General features: G+C 37.6%; 1 protein-coding gene across 1 annotated transcript in view; it reads right to left on the bottom strand.

Annotated features, from left to right (window-relative positions):
• LOC150075137 (carnitine O-palmitoyltransferase 1, liver isoform-like) overlaps nucleotides 1-23,933 on the bottom strand; it is a 317,335-nt gene that overhangs the window by 197,894 nt on the left and 95,508 nt on the right. Inside the window, exon 6 of the mRNA XM_090388328.1 lies at nucleotides 4,189-4,293. Within this exon, the coding sequence (XP_090244454.1) occupies nucleotides 4,189-4,293 (105 nt within the window). The remainder of the gene's footprint in view (nucleotides 1-4,188; nucleotides 4,294-23,933) is intronic.

Here is a 23,933-nt window from a genome sequence, read left to right as displayed (position 1 = left end):
GAGTTGTTCCTGCTATGAAAGTTGTTTTTATTTTCTCTGCATTCTTTGTAATTCTCGGCATTGCCTCATTTAGGTCTGTAGCACGTGCAATATCACATGGTCTTTCATTTCATTCAAAGCTTTTCACAATTTCATATTTTTTTGCTATCCACAGTGGTGGAATGGCCATAAGCCTTACCAGGAAAACCCCGGTGGGCCGGGGGCTGGTGTGATTGTGGCCATAAACCGTAGTATGACACCACTATAAATTTTTGACCCAGTCCACCTCTGTTTATCGATATTGCTTTTTTTTTTCTCTCTGAATCTGCACTGTCTTCACCAGGACGCTTTCTTTTCACACCTTTTAAGTATTTTACTCATTTTTAGGGAATAAAGCACAATTACAAAATGAGGAGGCACGCTTGATACACATAAACAAAGCTGCGCGCGTGTGTAGCAACTGAATAAACACCGTAAAGGCAGAGTTACACTATTAACACCTCACATTTTACTAAAGCACATTTCTAGGGGTTACTACCATAAAACAATAAAAACAATTTCCAGTTGCGTTTCTGCTAGTGGAATCTGTTATAAACTCGATTATACCGATAGCTGGAATTGTGTCGGTTTTTATGTTATTATGGTGAAATATGTTTCCCCTTCACTGATATAAAACACATAAATACATTTTCAGAATTTTCTCTTCATTCCTATCGTGTTGCGTTCAATTGGGTGGTTCAATGTGTTGAACAGTGGCACAAACAGCTTAACAGATTCTTTAAAGATACCGAATTTAAAATTGTAGCTAGGCCAATACGGAAGTTACACACTATACTGAACAATCGCTCGGTTCTTTCAACGTTCGCAACACAAATTAATGATCTGGTATACAACATTTCTTGCGGTGATTGCGACTCGTCTTATCAGGGTTCAACCCGATTTTCTCTTAATATTCGTGTAAATCAACATGAAGCCTTGGTTTGTGCTTCTCGTTCAGCAGCGTCAGAATTAGCCTTTCATGCCATTAACGAAAAACATACTTTTTTATTTAACAAAGCCAAAATACTTAACGTTCAACGTAATTATACGAGACTATTAATTGCAGAAACCACTGAAATTAAATTACACAAGAATTCAGTTAATGTTCGGCGGCCATATTTGATCTCCGATGCGTGGACCTTTACGCGCATGCGCGAAGACAAATAATTTAACCCGATTCGGTAATTTTCATTCCTGTGATCACGACATGTGGTCGAAAAGCGTTGTCAGCTTCAGGAAGGAAAATCTTTTGAATATTTTCGTCAGATTCTTTTAATTGCGTTAATTTGATTTTTAATTGTTTTGAACTGATTTGAATTGTGTTAAATTGATTATTTAATTATTTATATTTTACTCTAACGTACCGGTAAGTTGTTGATTTTTTCGTTTTTTCCGTTTTAATTTCTGGAGGGTATCATACGGAAGTGTTCTATGCACTATATTGAGGTAAACTCCTCTTATTATTTTACTAATATTATTATCAACGTAGAACATATTGAGTAGTACAGCTCTGATTCATACTATCAAAAGTAATGTACAAAGCACTCACCAAAAATACTTCAAGCCACCCATGCAGTAACATGGGTATGAATAGCTGCACTAGTGTGACTAAGGCTTCCAAAATCCTCTAATTCCTTAGCAACTGAACTGATTTGATATGTCTCTGTAACCATGCTATTCTGTTGAATGCTAAATAAGTGATACTCTTAGCATTGGAACCTGCCATGAAAATACTTCGCAATTTTATTTTTCTTCTAAACAAGCTTGTTTCATACTCTCATTTACAAATAAACTCTCCCTATCCCACCTCAATAAATGCTTTCAAAGTAGCTAGATACTCACAGGCAACTCCATGCTCAACACTGACAGCCACTTGGAAAACCTCTTTTAGATGTGGGATGGAAAGTTTCCTTGTAATTATGAAACAATTTTATCAATTTTTCAGTTCATCCCTTACTATTAATTATATTATTCTCCTTCCTGAAGCTCACTCCCCATTCTTACCCTCAAGGTCTTCAAAAATTATCTTGGACTTGCTCTCAATTATGGCAGTTATGATCTTCCAACTATCCTTGATTAGCAAGTTTTACTATCTCCTTATATTTCTTGGCACCACCACTAACAATTGTTCTTACTGTGGTTGCAAGGATTTTGAACTCTGCAAGTATCAGCAACCCTCTTAGTTGCTGATACTCTTGGCCATCCCAAGATTCCTTATGGAGTGAATTCCATTCCTTATCCAGTAAATTTCATAAAGAATGGAAGAAAAGATCGGTGCTAAGATGTGACTTGTTTTAGGATTCACTTTTGGTGGCAAGTTTTATTCACAAAACATGAAATATATACAAAAATTTAAAGGGGCACAAAACTCAACTACAAAAATAAGTGAGACTGTTTGTTTTTTGGTTTTTAGGAGCATTAGCAACTAAGGCCATATTGCTCCGGGGATATGCGGTGGTCATTCCCTGACCTTTCCGCATCCTCCATATTTGGTGGTGACGGCTCGAACCCCGGTCTAAATCAAGAAGCGTGTGCTACGCACTGCTGCTCCTTCCCACCTGGCTATGGAGGCGCCAAGTGAGACTGCTTACGTCTGTCACCGTAAGTGCATAATATATGCTCCTCAATCATTCTTGAAATAGTTCCCAGTTACTTAGTTCACTGATGGATAATGAATATTGGGGAATAAAATGCTGAATAACATTTTAAATCCCCAATTTCAATTTAAACAAAAATTAACAAGATGATACCTGTACACTTCTTTATGAAATATCAAAACTAAAGCATCATAAAATGCATCAACTATTAGTAGATTAAGAAAGATAACCTTCAGTTACCAATGTACACATAAGAATGACATTTCTTACAAGACACACCAATCTCATAGCATTAAGCAAGTAACCATGAGTTATCTCAATCATGTACTTAGACTTCAAACAAACAGCAATAATTGCTTAAACAGCAGTATATTACTTCCTTAATAATATACTGCTATCCCTACATATATCACTTCCTAAGAAATATACTGCTACTTAATCAACAATATAGAGTGAATTGTCCAGAAAAAAAAAAGTTATTGTCACTGACAGTTTTGAAAATAACTGCATATTTTCATGCTCAGGAGGACCTTCATATCATAATTATATTATCCTAGTTATCATTACTGATAATAATATCATTAACATCAAAAAGTTATAAAGCTTTTACAACAATGTGATGCAATTTGTGTTATTTCCTATTAATGCTTAATTGAGTCCCTACATATCTGTGATCTGATGCTACATATACCACACCTAACCATCGCAAATGCAGTCAACACTAAGATTACGTTACATCCCCTCCCCCACCACTAGCATTAAATGATTCTCTCTGCTTACTCTTTAGGTCATCATAGATTGTCATGGTTGGAATTATGGCAACTGTTAATCTAAATTATGTCAATTATATTTTATTATTTCCTTTGTAATGAATGCTATTATTAGATAGCCATTTTGGCACCTACTGGTATCACAATGGTGATTAGCTGTTTTTCATCATTAGTGAAAAACCTAATGACCTAGTGTAAATTTGGTTTTTGCTAATGAATACATAACTGTATAATTATGTTAATTATACTATTAACAATGTATTATACAATTAATATAATTATTAGTTATTGTATGTATAAAGCTTTTGCTCAAAATTTACTTAAGATAGTATTTTTTAATTCAGTTACAAAAATTACTAACAAAACTTGCAAACTATAATCTGGTGTCTGCAGTTGGGGCTTATGGCATGGACTATTCAAAAAATATTCTTCAAAAACACTTACAAAATATTGTGAAATATACACATAAAATGCAGCATGCTTTTTCACAAATAACTCTTGAGAACTTCAAATACTTATTAAAAAAAATAACTAAAGTTATATCAAATTCTAATAACAGATTAAAAAACACTGCAATCCTCAAATTTTTAAAAGCAAAAACTGACAGAGGAATTTTTGTAGACAAAAAATTATCACTGCATTAGGAATATTAAGAAAAACAAAAGTATTCCATGGACTATTCTGGCAACTGATTCTATACTTCATATTTCCATTACATACATATTTTTTAGAATGTTATACATTTCTATATATTAAAAAAGCATCTTTTATCAGACTAGCACAGATTTATATCTGGTACATACCTTGACAGCTGAGAACTCGTTGGTACCCAATAACTCTGATCAAATACATAGTAATTACTATTACCAGGCAAAGGACTTCGGCTCATTAGGTATGCATATTTTTCCCTGAAAAGCAAAAAAAAATTTTTTTGCTTTTTTTAAATAACAAAAAATTACAGTAAATTTATGATTCTTTATGAAGTTATCACAAATTTTCTTATCGATTTAGGTTTGAAAATAACTTTTATCTTAATCATGTTCTAACAGACACTCAGTTGGCAGTTTATTAGGAGCAAAACTCACATCTCTCTCACACACAAGGAACTCCTTTTCTCAAAAAAATCTACTGGCATGTTCTAATGTCACACACACACACACACACACACACACACACACACACACACACACACACACACACACACACACACACACACACAATTAAATTAATCCAAAAATTAATAGAGAAATAAAAATTAAAAATTACTGAAATATATATTAAAATAAATAATAGAAACTATAGCCTAATTTGTTTCTATATATTTTCAGTTCAACTATTGTTTTGTCAGTGGTGTGGTTTGGCCATGCGAGTACTAGGCTTTCTATTTTATTATTTTCTGCTGTATAAGGACCACCGCTATGCAAATCTATTGCATCTGCGGTTTGATCTTAGTAGCATTCCATCATTGCATGGATTTGTTTAGCGTTTGAAAGCAGTGATTCCCTGACTATTATTGGCCTCATGGTCCTCTGTCGAGATGGGCATAATGGTCAGTCTTTTATTTTATTAATTTTCAGTTTATTTGGTCATGTAATGTTATTAGTTTACATTTCCATCTTAGTGAGATTTCACATGATTTGGAAACGGGTGCCATCGAGGGGGTGCTGCTAAATTTCTAAATTATTTAGGAACGTTGCTTCAACACTACCCTTTTATTCTTTACCCCCCCCCCCCCCTATATTTTTCTGTTATTGTTATTTTATTTGGTTTAGTTCATTTTCACTCTACTGGTTTGCCATGCTACTGGCAATATCCTATTGTAATTTAGCTTATATATATATAGAGCATTCACAAAACTGCAGTGGATATTTCTGGCAATCTTTTATGTTACATTTGTGGCAATAAATGTGAGCAGTAAATAGTATTAGTAGCAGCAAATGATGCAAGAAAGCAAGTTTACACAGCATCAGCAAAACAAAAAAAAAAAAAAAAAAACCTTCCCATTTCACCTATCCGGTTCAACAGATAGGTGAAATGGGATCTACTTCTTCCTTGAATTTATTCAAGCTTTCCACTTCCACAACATCAGACGAAAGTTTGTTCCAATAATCAACCTCCCATTGGCTAAAGCAAACTTCTGCACGTCTGTTCTGCATTCATCCTTGCTCAATTTGAACTTATGTCCTCCTCATGCATGTAGTCTTAAAAACAGGAAGAATCAAATTAGCACTCAACTTATATTCCATTTGAAACCTTTAATATCTCAATCAGATTGCCTTAGTATTAGTAATGGCCGCATGGTGCAAGAAAGCCTATGGCTTATGCTGCACCAGCCAAAAAAAAAAAAAAAAAACTGAACAAAACAATGATAAAAACAAAAAGAAAATAAAAATAAATAAATAAATAAATAATAATTAAAAAAAAGGAAATTAAACCTCTCATCCTATGTGCTTCCCTTACTCGAAAGTACTATCCAGATGACCTTTGAATTTCCCCAAACTGTCGGCCTCTACCACCCATGAAGGCAACTTATTCCAGTAATTTATAACTCGCTGGCTAAAATAAAACTTCCCGCAGTCCAATCTAAACATTTTCCCCCCGTAATTTGAATTTATGTCCCCTAGTTCTAGCATCATTTATAATCTTGAAAATTTTGTCCTCATTCATTTACTGATGCCTCTCAGAGCCCTAAACACCTCAATCAAATCTCCTCTAAGGTGTCTAGTTTCCAAACTCTCCAATCCACATATTCGAAGTCTTTCTTCATAAGGATGCCCTTTTGTCGATCTCACCAGGCGAGTTACCTGTCTTTGCACCCTTTCAAGAAGCTCTATGTATTTCTTTAGGTGCAGTCTCCATACTTGAACACAGTATTCCAAGTGTGGTCTAACATAAGCCTTATATAATGGGATTATCATCCCTATCTCTACTTGCAAAAGTTCAATAGATCATCGATAGGACACCATGGGCCTTCCTTGCAACCTGTTTACAATGCTCAGAGAATTTCATGTCTTAACACTCAAGTCCCTTTCCTCCAGTACTGGGTTTAGTTGAACTCCACCAAGTGAATAAGTTTTCTTGGGATTACTGTTTCCCAGGTGCAATACCTTACACTTTGTTGGATTAAAGCATAGCTGCCATTTTTCTGACGTCTATCTAGGTCTCTCTGAAGAAGCTCAGCTTGACAATGATCATTAACTACTCTACCAATTTTAACATCATCTGCAAATTTAGACATCACGCCCTCTATCCCTTCATCATTGTCGTTTATGAAGATTAAAAACAACAGTGGTCCTAATACTGATCCTTGGGGAACCCCACTTCTTACATCAACCCAATCTGAGGAACAGCCATTTATCACAACCCTCTGCCTCCTGCCCTGAAGCCATCCTTCTATCCATCTAAGGATTTTCCCAGTGATTCCAACCTGTTCCAGTTTATAAAGCAACCGCTCATGTGGGACTGAGTCAAAAGCTTTGCTGAAATCTAAATAAACAATGTTGAAATTATTCCCTAAATCCAGCTCGTGAGTGACCCTTTCAAAATAGCGAACCAGATTTGTTAAACATGATTTTCCCTTGATAAAACCATGCATAGTATCCTTGAGAATTTCAATTCGATCCAAATGATCCTGAATTCCACCCTTGATCATTGCCTCCATGATTTTCCCTACTACTGAAGTCACACTGACAGGTCAATTATTTCCCACTTCACTCTTAGAGCCATCCTTATGTATGGGAGATACATTTGCACTTTTCCAATCCAAGGGAATCTCCCCAGAGTCAAGTGATGCTCACATAATTAGCCTCAATGGTTCAATGCACTCGCTAGCCACCTCCCTTAAGATTATAGGATATATTCCATCAACTCCAGGAGCCTTACTGGTCTGTAGGCTCGAAAGTTTTTTCATTAAATAATCTTGCGAAATTTTAATATCATTAATTACATATTTTTTAACTTCGCTCCCACAATTTCCCATTGCCACAAAAGGCTTTTCATTTGTAAATATCGATGCAAAATAACTGTTGAGTTCATCTGCAATGGCAGCTGGTGTATTTAATACAATCCTCTTTCCCTTACGTAAAGGTCCGATATGGTTTGTCCTTCTCTTCTTGGCATTTATATATGTGAAGAATTCTTTATCCCCCCTCTTTGCTCTGTTTGCTAGCGATTTCTCATAAACTGCCACTGCCTGCCGATTTGCCTAAGTATCTGTAGGTACTTAGGCTCCAGAAATAGCAATTTTCGGTTCTGAAAATAGCAATTTTCAGAACTTTCTTGGTAAGAGCAACTCTTTGTTCCCCTCATCAATGACACTGGTTTCTCTACATCATTCGAAAAATTCAGCCTCCAGATCTGTATGCAGTACTGAAGATATGGCCTGACCACTGCCTTATACAATGGGATAAGCACCTCCTTATCCCTGCTAGAAAAATTCCCTTTACTAAAAGTAAAGAGAATTTTACTCAGTCACATCTGCCCTGTTATGGAATGTTTCCACATCTGAGTTGGTGCAACCAAAACCTCAATAAAACTTCTAGCCTCCATTCATATGAGGGCAGTTGAGATAATTCGTGATCTTACAAAGTCTCTCCACTCTGCTCTGTCTCCGATTCATACCTTTTCTATTGCTACATCTGTGGGAGATGTTCTTCTGAATTGGCATCTATAATTATTCATGTCTTCCAAACAAGTCCGAACATGTGCCACAAGAAGTCAACATCCATTTACTGCGAAACTTAAAACTAACAGAACCAACTCATCTTCTTTCTCCTTTATCCCTTCAACTTCAGTTTTCTGGAACAACTTTCCTTCAAACATATTTTCTGAAAATTACAATCAACAAAAAATTCAAATCTAATCTCTAAAACCTAATAGGTTTTAATATCACTTGAGTGTGGAGATTTCATTAAAAAAAAAGTAGCATACCCTGATTACCATCATTAACTACCTTGCCAACCGTTGTACTGGGTGATTATAAAATAAGTTTCCCTATTGAGGACACCCAGGCTGCTGCTCAATTGAAATGCGAAACTAATGTCGCACGCAGTCTTTTGTTTTTAGAATGTCATCTCAAGTGAAAGAAAGCACAAAGAACAATATCTGTAGATTTCTAAGTTCTGATATTAAAATCTAATCCTAAGTTAAGTATTCCATCTCATGTTTACAGTGCCAATTTCTGCCCTGATGGTGGAAATTTCAAACTAATTGTTTTTCTTCTACAAATCGCTTCCCCATACCCTAAATGACATACCCACCAATTCTCACAGTTTCTCACGTTTTGACACTAGGGTCTCCTGAATATGGAAACTTATTTTATAACCACCCAATATATCTGCAAACATTTTTACATATATTTTTTTTTAAATAAAGTATATAACAAATTTTAAAATTTTTCATATTTTATTAAAACAAAGAATTCATAGAATAAGTATTTAATTCACTAAGAAATTATGATATACTGGCACTGTTCAAAAAACTCAACATTTTCCAGAAATTAAATGTAATGTTCAGCACCTCTCAGGATTCCCATCACCATTTTTTGCTACACTTTGGATAATATAATTAGTATTCTTATATTTAGGCATTCCTTAATTTCTAAACGCATTAATTTATATTTTAAGCAAGGCTTTTCTTCTTCTTTGCAGATTATGGTTATAATGATATTGTAAGGCAACGATGTTTTTTTTTTTTTTTTTTTTTTGGGCAAGGGGGTCATGAAAATTAGCATTGCATTAGTAGAATCGTATGATGCAAAAAAGCAAAGTTATACAGCATCATCACAAAAAAAAAAAAACTTCACATTTCACCAATCCATTCACTCCAAAAGTTTTTCCACTTCTTCCTTGAATTTATTTAAGCTATCAATAGCCACAACGACAGATATATTTTTTCAGCAATCAACTACCTGCTGGCTAAAAGTAAATTTACGCACATCTATTCACAAATGTGTTCCCTCGATTTCAGTTCATAAACTGAAATTGAGGGAAGGTTTATAATTTGAGCAAGAGGAAGAATCTCATCAGCACTGAACCTGCTAAATTAATTCAAGGCCTTCTACACCTCAATCAGATCATCTCGCAGGTGCCTAGTCTCCAGACACTGCAATTTCCAAAAGTTAAGCCTTTCTTAGCAAGAGTACCCCTTTGTTCCCCTCACTAGTCTTGTGCCCTTCTTTATACTCATTCTAGCAACTCTACATCCTTCCTAAAATGAGACAGGCTACACCTTGAATACCTGTATGCAGTACTAAAGGTGTAGCCTGAGAGTAACAGCACACAGTTGGTACATTCTCTGGGGTTACTACTACTTATATGCAGTACTTTACATTTGTCAATGTTAAACTACAGTTCCCACTTCTCAGCTCATCTGGCCAACTTTTCTAGATCCTATTGCAGTGGCATACTGTAACAACCCTGCCAACCTTTGTATCATCTGCAAACTTTGACATTAAGTTTGATATACCTTCATCAATAATAAATATACAAAACAACAATGGGCCAAACACTGAACCTGGGGAACACCACTAATAACATTAGTCCATGAAGAGCAGTGTCCATTGATTATCATCTGTCTTCTCCCACTCAACCATTCTTTTATCCATTGTAGCAACTTGAACTTAATGCATACTGCTCCAATTTGTGCAGTAGTCTTCCAAGTGTAACAGTATCAAAAGCTTTCAATGATGCACTCATAATTGTGGCTAAGTGTTTGCTTACTTCCTTTGCCACATCCTTTAATATAACTGGATCCACCCCAGGTACCTTTCTTAACTTCAACAATTTCTCCTCAACTTTGTTCTCAGTTATTACAAAATCATTTAATTCCCTGTTAGAGTTTGTTAAACTTCTGGCTTCCCCTCCCTGAATAACTTCATGGGTGAATGTAGATGCAAAATAGTCATTCAGTTTTTCAGCTACCTAAGCAGAATCCCCAGTCGAACCATCAATATCAGGTGGATCAAACTGATTCATCCCCTTCCTTCTAGAATGTATATAAGAAAAGAAGTCCTTGACTTTTCTTAGCATCCTTTGCCAAAGATTTTTAGTAATCTGCCTTTGCTTGCCTAATCTCCTTTATGACTTGATTACAGACTAGTTTATATCTGCCATGGGCTTATGCGCCACTTGATAATTTATTTGAATCCCTTGCATTTTTCTTCCCTGCCACAAGTCTCATTTGCTCATCTGACATCCATTTAGGCCTAAATCTTGAACAGTATTTCTTAGTTGGTATAAAAAGCCTTGTAGCTTCCAATTTAGACTTTGCCGTTGGTAACATCATCAATCTCACTGTATGCAATTTAGAAACAGTCTGAGACAATTGTAGTCACCTTTACGAAAGCAAAAACCATTCCTTTTACCCCTGATGGTAGTTAAATGTTTAAGTAAATCCCACATCAGTACAGTGATCACTGCCACATAGTGGTTCTTTTATCTGTAAATTCTTTATGCATGAATAATCATTGCCGAAAATCAGATCAAAAATATTACACCATCTGGTTGCTTCTGCTGATATAGAAAACAATCATCCAATAAATCCAAAAAAGCCTTGCTAATGTGCGAGTGACCAATCCACAAGTTCCAAACAATATCTGGGAAGTTAAAATCCTCTGTTATAAGACGTTCTGATTTACTGGCCCATTCTATTTCTCTGTATAATTGCACTCATCACAGTCATGGTCCTATAACAAACTCCTAACGTCATTTTTTGTTTTTCCTGTGCTTATGTCACACCAAACTGGCTCAACATTGTACTGTACATCTATGTCGACTGGATGCACTTCCTTAGATTTAATGTTTTTCTTAGCAGCATAACCCCTTCCTATCCTCCTATCCTTTCTGTGCACATTGTACTCCCCAAATTCCGATTCTGCATTCCTTATATCTGTGTGACACCACGTCTGATATCCCAACAATATCTTCTTTTGATAATAATTGTTAAACTCTTTTCTTTTTTTAATATTATTTTATTTGTATTGTGTTACATTTGTCTTATTCTCATAGGATTTCATCTATATAATTTTCTTAAGGGCCATTATTTGATTTACTTAATTAAAATATATAAAAAAATTTTAGACATCTATGCTTTCCAATATTTGATGTTTTCATTTTTCCACTATTATCTTCTTGCTTAAATATTTTTCTCTATATACCAACAAGTGTGTTTTAATTGATTCATTGTACAGCAGACTCTCGATTTACCAGGATCGAACTAACTAGGACACTTCAAGACTCCAAAATAAAAAATAAATAAATAAAAAAAATCAACCAGAAATCATAAATTTCAAGTACAGGTGACCCCCGCTTAATGCTGATAATTCGTTACGGAAAAACAGAGCGCTGAGTGAATCCGCGATAAGCGAGCGCCGCATTCCCATAAGGTAACATATGTATCTGTGAGTTGCGGTCGGTGCCATAGGATATTTCCTAATCAATAATAAACGGTTGTGAAAAGATGCACAAATGTCGGTCAAAATATTTAATATTCAAATATTTGCACATATAAAATATTCTGCATTACATACGTATATAATTATGTGGTAACCTTACGTATCAAAATTAAACTTAAAATTCCAATTAAATTTAATTGACCTAAATTGATTTTAATTGATTTCATTTAATTGATGAATTTAATCATGAAAAATGTGTCGATTTTGGGTTGAACTTTGACCCTCTTCCAAATAAACTAAAAGGGGTATTAATTTTAAATCCCCCGCAGCGTTACCACCCAACGATAAAGTCACCCGATCCTTCACCACTTTGAAACCTGGCATGTTTTTTTGCTTCTTTCAATATTTCAGAATTCGTTTCCACAAAAGTCCTGCTTCATCTGTGTTATAAACTTGTTGAGAAGTATAACACACAATACCCCTCTTCGATAATTTTAACAAGTTCTTTTTTGAAAGTTTCGGTTCCTTGATCTGCATTTGCGGCCTCCCCCTAAATTTTAAATCTATTCAACCAGCCCTTACTAGTTTTAAATGGTCCCACATTTTTTTTTTTTTTTTTTTTTTAGGTGAGTTTTCTTCAGATCATCATATTGGCTAATCTCTCTCTTTTATAATATTTAACTTAACTGAATTCTGCATTGGATATTATCTTCAATAAAATTAGTTAGTCTTTCCATTTCAATCCTAATAGTCGGCCTAGCCCTATTTGCTTGCAGTGGAAAGCTATCTTTCCCGCTGCTAAAATTAATTCTTTATTTTTTTATAATTGTTCTTACCATTAAACTTGCAAGTCCTAAATTATGGCACACATCCGCCTGTTGTTGACCGGAATCGATTCTCTTCAAAACGTCTAATTTAATTTTCAAATTCAGTCTTTTTCTTACATTTATAGTCTTCATACTGTGCCCAAACGTTGTTGCTTTTTCATTCTTATTGGCCCTTATTAACTCTTCGAAAATGTAACTGCGTTTTTTGCATTAATTACGATACAATGTTCAAGTAAACTGTCCGTTACGCACAATGTCTAATACCGTACTGAGTGATGATTAGTCTTTGGATAAATGCATATAACGCAAATATTACAAGCAATATACTTGATAATTTTTTAAAATGTTGATCTCTGAACTACATAACAAGTCACTGTACTGCATTAAATTAGCGTGCGAGAAAATTTCACTGAGCGTGGGAAACGTTTTAATGCTGTTTTGCTTTTCATTTTCAAGCTATCGACTCCAACAAATGAAACGACTTCGTTAAATATGCCAAAAATGCAATGTGTAAAAGAGCATTATAGTGATTTGTGACAGCGTTATAGTCAGATGTGGGTTATACTATAAGAACAGCGTTATAGCGAATCAGCGTAAAACGAACCGCGTTATAACGGGGGCCTGCTGTAATAACTAGAACAGATAAAAATGTGTATATTTTGCAATTCGTAAATAAGCCACAAGAAGCAATGTTATAAGTCATCGATGTACCTATTATCGTCAGGGATGTCGAAATATTTTTAAAGTAAATATTTTTTTTTTTTTTTTTTTTTTTTATTATTTAGAAATCATGAAAATGATGGGTAAACGCAAAAGAACTGTGCTTTCACTTTAATCAAAAACTTGAAATCATTAAAATTTTTTTTTAAAATGGTGCATCCGTTAAATGTTTAAAGAACCATTATAATGTTGGTGACCAAACCATATGCAACATCGTTAAAAATAAAGGGGAGCTATTAGATTTAAAATCGACACCGCAAAAAATAAAGGAAAGTATTGTATTGGATACGTGACTAGTACATGTGTTAGGTTTTTTTATCTATTGCCATATTTTTTTATGTAGGTTGCTGAACATTTTTTGGTACAGGAAGTCCTGACTTACGGCAACTACGGATTTACTTAAATTTTTTTTTCACTCATTTTTTTTTTTAGGATTGTAAAATTTAAAGCAAAAAAAAAAAAATAAATAATAATAATAATAATAATAATCATAAGCAATCAATATCGACAATCACAACATGCACAAATTGCACAAGTCAGATACGGAGTAATAAGCAAAAAAATAGGAAAGAAAAGAAGACTCTTACAATTATTTATGTTTTCTTTTTTATGTGACTGAAGATTTCAGCGTAGGGGAGACATACTCCACCATAATAACGTAAAAAACCCACAGAATTACAGCTATTGGTATTATTGCAAATTCAATAAGATCGAATTTACTACCCATCTATAATGAATTACACTAACAGAAAAGCCCAATAAGGAAAGTGCAAATTGTTTTTACTGTTTTATGGTAGTGACGTCCGGAAATGTGCTTTAGTAAAATGTGAGCTCGCGCAGGAAGATAGTGAGTTTTTGCCTTAACCCTTTGTTCTTTACAGAAAATTTCATTTTGACCGTTATCACGGTGCCGACTAAGAGAAGAATAAGTGACAGGGGTGCTAATAAATCTACCAAGAAAAGGAAAGTGATAGAGTTGGATCAGAAAATTAAACTAATAAGAATGATCAAACATTAACAAGCATCGCGCTGAATTCAGATTTGTCAATAATAATATTGTAGCAATGTTATCAGTCATTCCAGAGTTACGTAAAACGCAATGAAGTAAGAAGTTCTGTAACTTTTCTCTTACGTATGTCAGGGACTTCTGTGTTTTTGGATTAACCGGGAAATCGATTATCCGGGATTTGATTCTTTCCGTATACCCGGAAAATAGAGAGTCTACTGTATATTAAATCAATGGTTTAAGTCTAAATGAAATACTGGGATTCCACTTTGTGGGTTAAGCTGTTTTACTTCCAGCACATCCAAGTACTTTTGGTATAAGCTTTGCTCTTCTCTTTATGTATACTTTCATATTCTAAATTTTATGTACCATATTGCTTATGGTATTGGAGGAGGATTAGAGTACTATTACCATCCTATTTCTTCCTCATTTAGCCTCAGTTTATTTCTTACCCTCTAACTCCCCAACCCACTTCATCCTATATATATAATTTGTGTACATATTTGTTCAGCCTGCTATCTGTTGGGCTAGCTGTTATTCTGCCAGTATGCTCCTAAATATTTGTAGAAGAATAAGAGAAAGTTACCTCAATATGATACATAGAATACTTCTGTACAATACATTCCAGAAATTAAAACGAATAGAAGATTAACGCAAAATGATTACAGTAAAAAATTAATTGAAACAATTCAAAAAATTAAAGTTAAATGTAAATTTTGAAGTCTTTATCACATCTACATCAAAAGGTAAAAAAAGGTAAAGTGCAGCCATTATTAACCCACTGCAGGATGGAAGCCTCTTCAACAATTCATGCTGAGGGAAATGGACCATAATCTGCCACACTGGTCCAGTGCAGGGTGGCAGATCGACCGTATTCAGCAGTCGGGGGCTTGAACCCCGGTCAACTCAAGGAGCGTGTGCTACTGCACTCCCGCTCCTGACCACTCGGCTACAGAGGCATACAAGGTACATCAAAAGATGTACCAACGTTTAATGTTAAAATCATGGGATATATATGTATAATTCAAGTTTGTAATACAAGTGTAAAAAAATATTATACATTCTCTATAACTAATTTAACTTGATGGGAATAGGATTAGCAACATGCGGATGAAGTTTTTACAGCTCCAGCTAATAAGTTCTTAAATTTTTGCCATTTTTATTGACTTAATTGCCATATTAATTTATTTTCTACCTTTATATTCCTAGTTATGATAATTAGTTTATTTTGAACTTAGAGATTTTGTAGGTTATTACTTAGTATCAGTAAAACTTTTACCATCTGAAACTTGTTGCCATTGTGTAGTATCGATACAGAATAGCATAATGTATATCTCAAACTTGATAGCATACGGTATAATGTAAAACTAGATAGCATAATACATAGCACTGTAGTAAGAATCTGTTAGCTTAGTATAGTACTGGCAATTAATCAATTAAATTTATAAATCCTTTTAATTTTTATTGCCAATTAAATTGTATTTAAACAGAAATCATGCCCCAGACTAGAACAGCAAGGCAACGTGTGCAAAGTAGCGAAAATGCTGTGGTTTGGCAAAGAAGCAAAGGGAGCAATTCTCCAACACATCAGTCTAAAACAAATTTGCAAAATGCGACATGTTTGCAGATCTCTCCGAACAGGAGATGATCTAGCCATGGAGGATGTCTTTCTGTGTGCTAGGTGCAGAGAATGTGAAAAATTAGGTGCCAACTCAGCATTCTGATGGGAGAAACAGAGTGCATGAAACAGCTGAGAGCTTGAAGAGTCATATGCCCTCATTAAAATGGGGGGGGGGGGGTCCGGTAAGCTCTCAGTTGCACAACTCAATGCCAGAGCTCTCTTGTGCACCAGGCAATACAGCGGCAATCTTCAGGGCAGAATGTGCTAATCTCACAAGAGTTATTGTTGGTGACTCAATTGTCAGGGATTTGGTTTGGTTTGGTTTGGTTTTGGTTTTACTGGTGCATTAGCTACTAAGGCTATAATGTGCCAAGACCAGGTCATTTATAAAAAATTTTAAACTTTCAGTGACCTAATTAGTTAGGTCAGTATGTCAAAAGGTATAAAAAATATATAAAAGAAAAAATGTAAATTTTATATACGATTAAAAATATTTATTGATTTTAAAAAGCTAAAAACAGCAGACACATTGTCATTGTCAGATAAAATCTGACTGAGTGTATACGGCTCAGTCAGATGGTTAAAAGTGGTAAAACGGATATTGCTAAAATCTGGATATTCAATTAAAATGTGTCTAATTGATAAATTGTGCCACAGGACTCACACATAGGAGGGTCATCAGCCCTCAGCAAAAAAGAATGAGTCAAATGACTATGTCCTATGCGGGTCCGGGCAAGAACAACTTCCTCCTTACGATTCCTGCGCAGACTAGACTGCCACGGTTCAATTACAGGCTTTATACGATACAGTTTATTCCCAGTCTGTCCATTCCACAAATCCTGCCATTGGGAATGTATCTTCTGCTGTATTGTTTGCCTGTAGTCTGTGTAGGGGACTGACAGGCAGCGATTATTATTGGGGATTGCTGATTTGGCTGACACCGCAGCCAAATCATTTCCCCTAATCCCAATGTGGCTGGGAATCCAGCAGAAGCGGATATCATATCACGTCCACAGAGGAAGTGAATCTTCTGCTGGATATTAGACAGAACTGGATGAGGATTATATCTCACAGATATTAAAGCCTGAACATGCTGAGCGAGTCGGAATATAAAATGAACTGTTGGTATTGGCATTCACTAATGTGATCCAAGGCTAACTCTATAGCGTGCAGCTCTGCAGTAAATATGCTGCATTCAGAGGGAATCTGCTCCGATGTAGTGGTGTCTGTAAAGACAGCAGCAGATCCCACATATGATTCCGACTTCGAACCGTCTGTGTAGACTGGCGCGAAGTCAGAATATTCAGTTCGGTGTGCTGAATAAAGCTGCAGGTAGACAGATGATGGAGTGTCCGACTTTCCCCAATTTCTAAGAGACAAGTCACATGTCGGGACATGAGCATGCCAAGGTGGAAAGGGTTGCTCTGGTGTTTGGGCAACCTTGTCTACCTTGATATTAAGTTCTTTGAGAGGCCCTTGGAGACGAATACCAAAAGGACGATTGGCAGTCTTACGGGTATTGTATAAATTTTCCCATCGTGGCTCAAAAACGAATGGCCACGTAGGATGGTCTGGCAGGGATTTCAGTTTTAAAGCTTACTTTAAAGACCTTACGCCATCGCTTACGTCGAAGCGATAACGGTGGTTCGTTTGTTTCGACGTATAAGCTCTGGACAGGAGATGTGGGATATGCTCCAGTAGCAATACGTAGGGCCTGATGATGGACGGGGTCCAGCCATCGCAGGACACTGTCTCTGGCTGAGGAATATACCTAGGACCCATAGTCTAGTTTGGATCGCACAAGTGCACGGTAAAGCCGAAGAAGGATACATCGGTCTGCTCCCCAAGATGTAGAGGAGAGCGAGCGGAGAATATTAATCCCACGTGTGCACTTTGTGCGGAGTTGACGGATATGATCCAAAAAGGTCAGTTTTTTATCGAATACGAATCCCAAGAATTTTATGTTCGCTGCTACTGGAATAGCATATTGTCCGAGCCTTAATTCGGGTTCAGGATGAAGATTACGCGTACGACAAAAGTGTACGCAAGCGGTCTTCTCCGGCAAGAACCTGAAGCCATTAGCAAGTGCCTAGAAATTCAGATTATCAATGGCTTTCTGCAGTTGTCTTTCAATAACCCTCATGTTGCATGACTGACAAAAAATGCTAAAGTCATCAACATAGAGGGCACTGTTTACAGTTGGAGGAAGATGTTCTGTCATTGAATTTATTTTGATGGCGAAAAGCGTGACACTTAATACTGATCCTTGTGGTACTCCCTCCTCTTGACTGAAGGAAGGAGAGAGTGAGGATCCCAAGCGAACTTGGAAAGATCGATTGGCTAGAAAGTTTTTAATAAAAATTGGGAGTTGTCCCCTAAGACCAAGGCTATGCAGATCTTTTTTTTTTTCCAAGTTGTGTCATACGCTTTCTCCATGTCAAAGAACACCGACACCAAGTGTTCGCATTTTAGGAAAGCATCCCGGATGGATGCTTCCAATCTAATAAGATGGTCCAAAGTGGACCGGTTCCTTCGGAAGCCGCGCTGGATGCTGGAGAGAAGGTCATTTGATTCTAAATACCATATTAAACGAGAATTAACCATTCTCTCCAGGATTTTGCACAGACAGCTAGTCAGAGCAATAGAACGATAATTGGTGGTGACTTTTGAATCCTTTCCTGGCTTAGGAAAGGCAAGAACGATTGCCTTTCGCCAGGAGTCCGGAAACTGCCCTTCAATAAAGATTCTGTTATACAGAAGGAGCAGACAATCCATAGATTTTGGTGAAAGATGTTTAATCATTTCATAATGGATGCCATCTGGTCCAACAGCACTTGCTTTGGAAAGAGTGAGGGCTCTTTTTAGCTCCTCTATAGTGAACGCCCCGTTGTAGGGATAGAGGCTCTTGGACTTAAAATTATGTGCTTGTTTTTCCAGTTTATGTTTCAGGACCAGGAACTCTGGGGTGTACGAGTATGTTCTGGAGATGTTAGAGAATGTTTCCCCAAGAGCATTGGCTATTGCAGTTGGATCTGCTATAGTGCATCCATTATAATCTAGGATTGAAGAAGGGTGGGATGTATATTTCCCCTTCATTTTCCAGATTTTATCCCAGACTACCTTAGAGTTGGTAGACTGGTTAATAGATGATGTAAAAACGGATCCACGATTCCTTTTGACTCTGACGACAGATGTAGCGTGCTTTGGCTCGTGCACGTTTGAAGGCTATAAGGTTGTCCATGGTAGGATATCGGCGAAATATCCCCCATGCTTTGTTTTGAGCCTTTTTTGCTGTTGTGCATTGTGAATTCCACCAAGGTTTGGGAAATGGTGGAGACCGGGCAGATGTTTTTGGGACAGCATTAGCAGTTGCTTGGACGATGATTTCTGTGATGTACTTTACTGCGTCGTTGATCGGCTCCCGACTGGCTGTACTGAGGTCGAAATTTGCCTGACATTGGAAGGCATTCCAGTCACCGTGATCAAACTTCCACCGTGGTAACCTAAAAGGAAGACATAGTCTCCCACTGTGTAACAAGGTTATCACAGGGAAGTGATCACTTCCGTATGGATTCTCCTCCACTTCCCAAGTGAGTGAAGGGAGTAGAGAAGGGGAGCTGATAGAGAGATCAATGGCAGAAAAAGTATGGGTAGGCATGTGGAAGAAGGTGTTTGTTCCAGTATTTAGAAGGGAAAGGTCACGGGACAGCGTCCATTCTTTCCCAAAAAAGATAAACCCAAGACTGATAAAAGTAAGCCCTCAGCCCTCAGCAGAGCGTATGCTCATTGTCATTGAGCATACGCTCTATGACTCGTCCCCTTCCATTGATGTTAGCACTACCCCACAGGGTAGTATGTCTATTCATATCCCCGAGAAGTAAGTAAGGGGGAGGCACCTGCGTTAGAAGATCATCAAGGTCTTCCTGGGAGGTGTCAGTCCCAGGTGGCAAATAGATAGAGCAGACCGTTAATAAAAATCCCACCGTAAGGCGAACTGCAACAGCTTCTATGTTAGTTATAATTAGCAAGGGCTGAACTGGGGTCTGGTTACCCACAAGGAAGCCAATCCCCCACGAGCAGAGCCATCCGCAATTCTATCCTTTCAAAAAATTGTGATGTTGTGCGTGGTGGGATCATCATTAGCCTTTAGATATGTCTCCTGCAAGCAAAAGCAAACTGACCCGTGCTTTTGCAGGAGGGCCTTGATGTCATCAATATTTCGCCGGAATCCACGACAATTCCATTGTAGGAATTTAGCCATTATTTGGGCTTGGTGGGTCCATCAGGCGGCTTCCGAGGTGCTGAGGGCTTACTTTTATCAGTCTTGGGTTTATCTTTTTTGGGAAAGAATGGACGCTGTCCCGTGTCCATTTCTTCCTCCGCAAAGAGTTCCAAGACTGAATCTTCTGTACCCACGACATCCATGTTGTCGTGGGTACTAGGGGAGACTTCCCCTTTCTTATTCTTTTCTTTCATAATTACCTTTGTTACTTGTGGAGCATTAGGAGGTACTGATATAGGAGTGGCAGCTGATTGGTTTTTCTGTGCAGGTTTTTGAGAACTTAAGAGGTAACGCGCGATGGGAGTGAAAGACTCCTTTGGAGAAATGGTCATGTCCGTCTGAGTTCCGACAGAACATCTCCCTGCTACCTTCTGAGCGTAGGTAGGTTTGTTGATATTCAGGGGTTTCACCGATTTCCTGGCATCCTGGTACGATATATTTAGCTCTGCCTTCAGCCGTTGAATTGCTTTTTCTTCTTTCCACCTCTGGCATGCTCATGAGTAGGCTGGGTGTTCGCCTTCACAGTTAATACAGGTAGGTTTGGCGGCTGAACATGCTGCTGTTTCGTGGTCCTTTGCACCGCATCGAGCGCATGCAAGGACTCCACGGCAGGCCATTTGAGAATGTCCATACTTCTGGCATTTAAACCACCGTAAAGGGTTCGGAACGTATGGACAAACTGAACAATTGATGTATCCAGCTTTAATCTCGTGAGGAGGTTTAGGAGAGTTAAAAGTCAGGATAACGCTCCTGGTTTTAACAAGTTTTCCATCCCTTCACGCAGTAATTCTCTTGACGGCAATAACTCCCTGTGGTTTTAATTCGGAGCAGATTTCCTCCTCTGTTACGTCGAGAAGGTCCCACTCCGAAATGACACCTCTCGATGAATTGAGTGTTCTGTGTGGTGTTACTGTTATAGGGATTCCTCCGATTGATGTTGTTCGGAGTAGATGTTCAGATTGCCTGCCATTTTTAGTTTCAATTAAAAGGTCTCCAGAACGAAGCCTCTTAACTGATTTGGGTGAACCTGCTAACCCATCTAACCCTTTTTGAATAAAAAAAGGGCGACATTTTACCAATCGGTGGTTCATTGGTAGAATGCATAATTAAGAACCTTGGAACAGGCCCTGATGGCAATTCCGTTCGCTGCCTCTTTTTAGTAATAATGCTATCTGAATCTTTGTCTATGGTTTCAGATAGGGACCGGGTTGGGGCCCCTGAAGAAATAAGTTTATCAGGATTCATTGAGTTTTTTAAATTGTTCAGTGCCCGGGCTCCCCACCCACCACAGAGCCCAAAGGGATGCCCACTACCCAGCATGCAATAAATGCGCTCGGGAGTGGAACGCCAGGGCTACCCAGACACTATATCCATTGTTTTTGGATATAGTGGTAGGGAATTCAAATTTTTTAATTTAGGTAGCTCTAACGCATAATTATATAGTAATACGCTTCACTGTTTCTATTTAATAGTTTCTATTCAAATACTATTGACATTTAATTTATTGATTTTATTAATTTAAACTACCATGCCCCAAACTAGAGCAGCAAAGCAACGGGCACAAAGTGGCAGGAGTGCTGTGACTCGGGGGAGAACTGAGGGGGGCAATTCTCCAACGCATCACAGCCTAAAAAAATGTGCAACTTGTGAAATGTTTGCCGAACTCTCTGGAACGGAACATGATATTGCCATGGGGGATGTCTTTGTGTGTGTGCGATGTAAGGAGTGTAAGGAAATCAGGCGACAACTCAGCGTTATTATGGGCCTATATGAAAGTTTGAAGGACAGGGTGGATGCCCTCGAAAGATCTAAATTGAGGGGCCCATCAGGCTCTCAGCTGCCCACATCAACGCCAGAGCTTGCACTTGGTCATCACGCAACACAGCGGCAACCCCTAAGGCAGAATGCGCTGGTCCCACAGGAACTAGTAGTTGTTGGCGACTCTATTGTCAGGGAAACTGGGAACATCCTTTGTAAAAAGGATAGGTGGAACAGGACCAGGGTATGTCTGCCAGGGGCAAAGGTTGATGACGTTGTAGAGCGGATATCATCTTTCAAGGGCACAAAAGGTGATATAGTTGTACACGTTGGCACTAATGATATTAAGAGTAGGAGACCGGCGGAATTACTCAACAAGTACAGGTCACTGTTGAAAAAAAGCCGTGAAATAGGGTTGAATTTGAAAGTGTCTGCCATTCTGCCCAGACACGATAGGAGGGAGTACATGATGAGAGCCTTGTCGATCAATTCGGCCCTGGAAAGATTGTGCAAGGCTCAAGGGGTAGAATTTTTTTCAGCCTGGACTGTACTTGTTAACAGGAGAGACTGCTTCTACAGGGATGGGATACACTTAAATAGAAAGGGTGCAAGAATATTTGCTGATGCTATCGAGGCAGTGTTAGGTGGGTCGGAAAACTGCTAGTTTGGGGGGGGATACAAAGACTAATAGTTTAACAGTAACCGCAGGGAGAGGTGAAGGTGATTCTTGCACAACTTCTATTAGAATAAGAAGCGACCTGGAGCGAGGGGTGTTGGGGGTTTCAGGGACGGATGGCAGTCATCATGGAATAGTTGGGTATATGGGATGTGTTAGGGTAACAAGGAATAGGCATAGGAGCATGTATGCTTGCATGTATACCAATGCTAGAAGTATAGTAAATAAATTTGATGAATTTGAAGTGTTGGTCAAGACATCAAAGGTGGATATTGTTGGGATAGCAGAGACGTGGTGTCACAAAGATATAAGGAATGCAGAACTGGAATTTGGGGAGTACAATGTGTACAGAAAGGATAGACAGGATAGAAAGGGAGGGGGTGTTATGCTGTTAATTAAGAAAAACATAAAATCAAAGGAAGTGCACCCAGTTAATATAGATGAACAGTGCTCTGTTGAGTCAGTTTGGTGTGAGATAAGCACTGCGAAAGGAAAAATAAGAGTAGGAGTGTGTTATAGGCCTAATGACTTGAATGAGTACAATGAACAATTGTACAGAGAAATAGAGTGGGCCAGTAAATCAGAATGTCTTATAAGGGGGGATTTTAACTTCCCAGATATTGACTAGAACTTGTGGGTTGGTCACTCACACACTAGTCAGACTTTTGTAGATTTATTGGATGATTGTTTTCTGCAGCAGCATGTTCGAGAGGCAACCAGAGAAAGTAACACTCTCGATCTGGTTATCAGCAGTGATCATTCGTGTATTAAGAATTTGCAGATAAAGGAACCACTAGGTGGCAGTGATCACAGTGTGCTGAAGTGGGATTTACTCAAAGAGGTAACTACCGTCAGGGGTAAAGGAAAGGGTTTTTGCTTCCGTAAAGGGGAGTACAGTGGTCTCAGACAGTTTTTAAATTCTGTACAGTGGGATCAACTGACGATGTTACAAACAGTAAATTCTAAGTGGGAAGCATTCAAGGAATTAATCGTGGAAGCTACTAGACTTTATATACCGATTAAGAAATATCGTTCAAGGTTTAGGCCTAAATGGTTATCAAATGAACTAATGAGACTCGTGACAGAGAAGAAAAATGCATGGGATGCATATAAATTATCAGGTGACGCAGAAGCCTGTGGCAGATATAAGCTAGTCTGTAATCAGGTCACAAAGGAGGTTCGGCAGGCGAAGGCGGATTACGAGAAATCTTTGGCAAAAGATGCTAAGAAAAACAGCAAGGATTTCTTTACTTATATAAACTCTAA

The sequence above is a fragment of the Mastigoproctus giganteus genome, chromosome 14 (assembly GCF_048544385.1).
Source record: "Mastigoproctus giganteus isolate SK-2022 chromosome 14, ASM4854438v1, whole genome shotgun sequence".
Classification (NCBI taxonomy): domain Eukaryota; kingdom Metazoa; phylum Arthropoda; class Arachnida; order Uropygi; family Thelyphonidae; genus Mastigoproctus; species Mastigoproctus giganteus.
The sequence above is the reverse complement of the archived record's forward strand: the minus strand, read 5'-3'. Positions and strand labels throughout refer to the sequence as shown.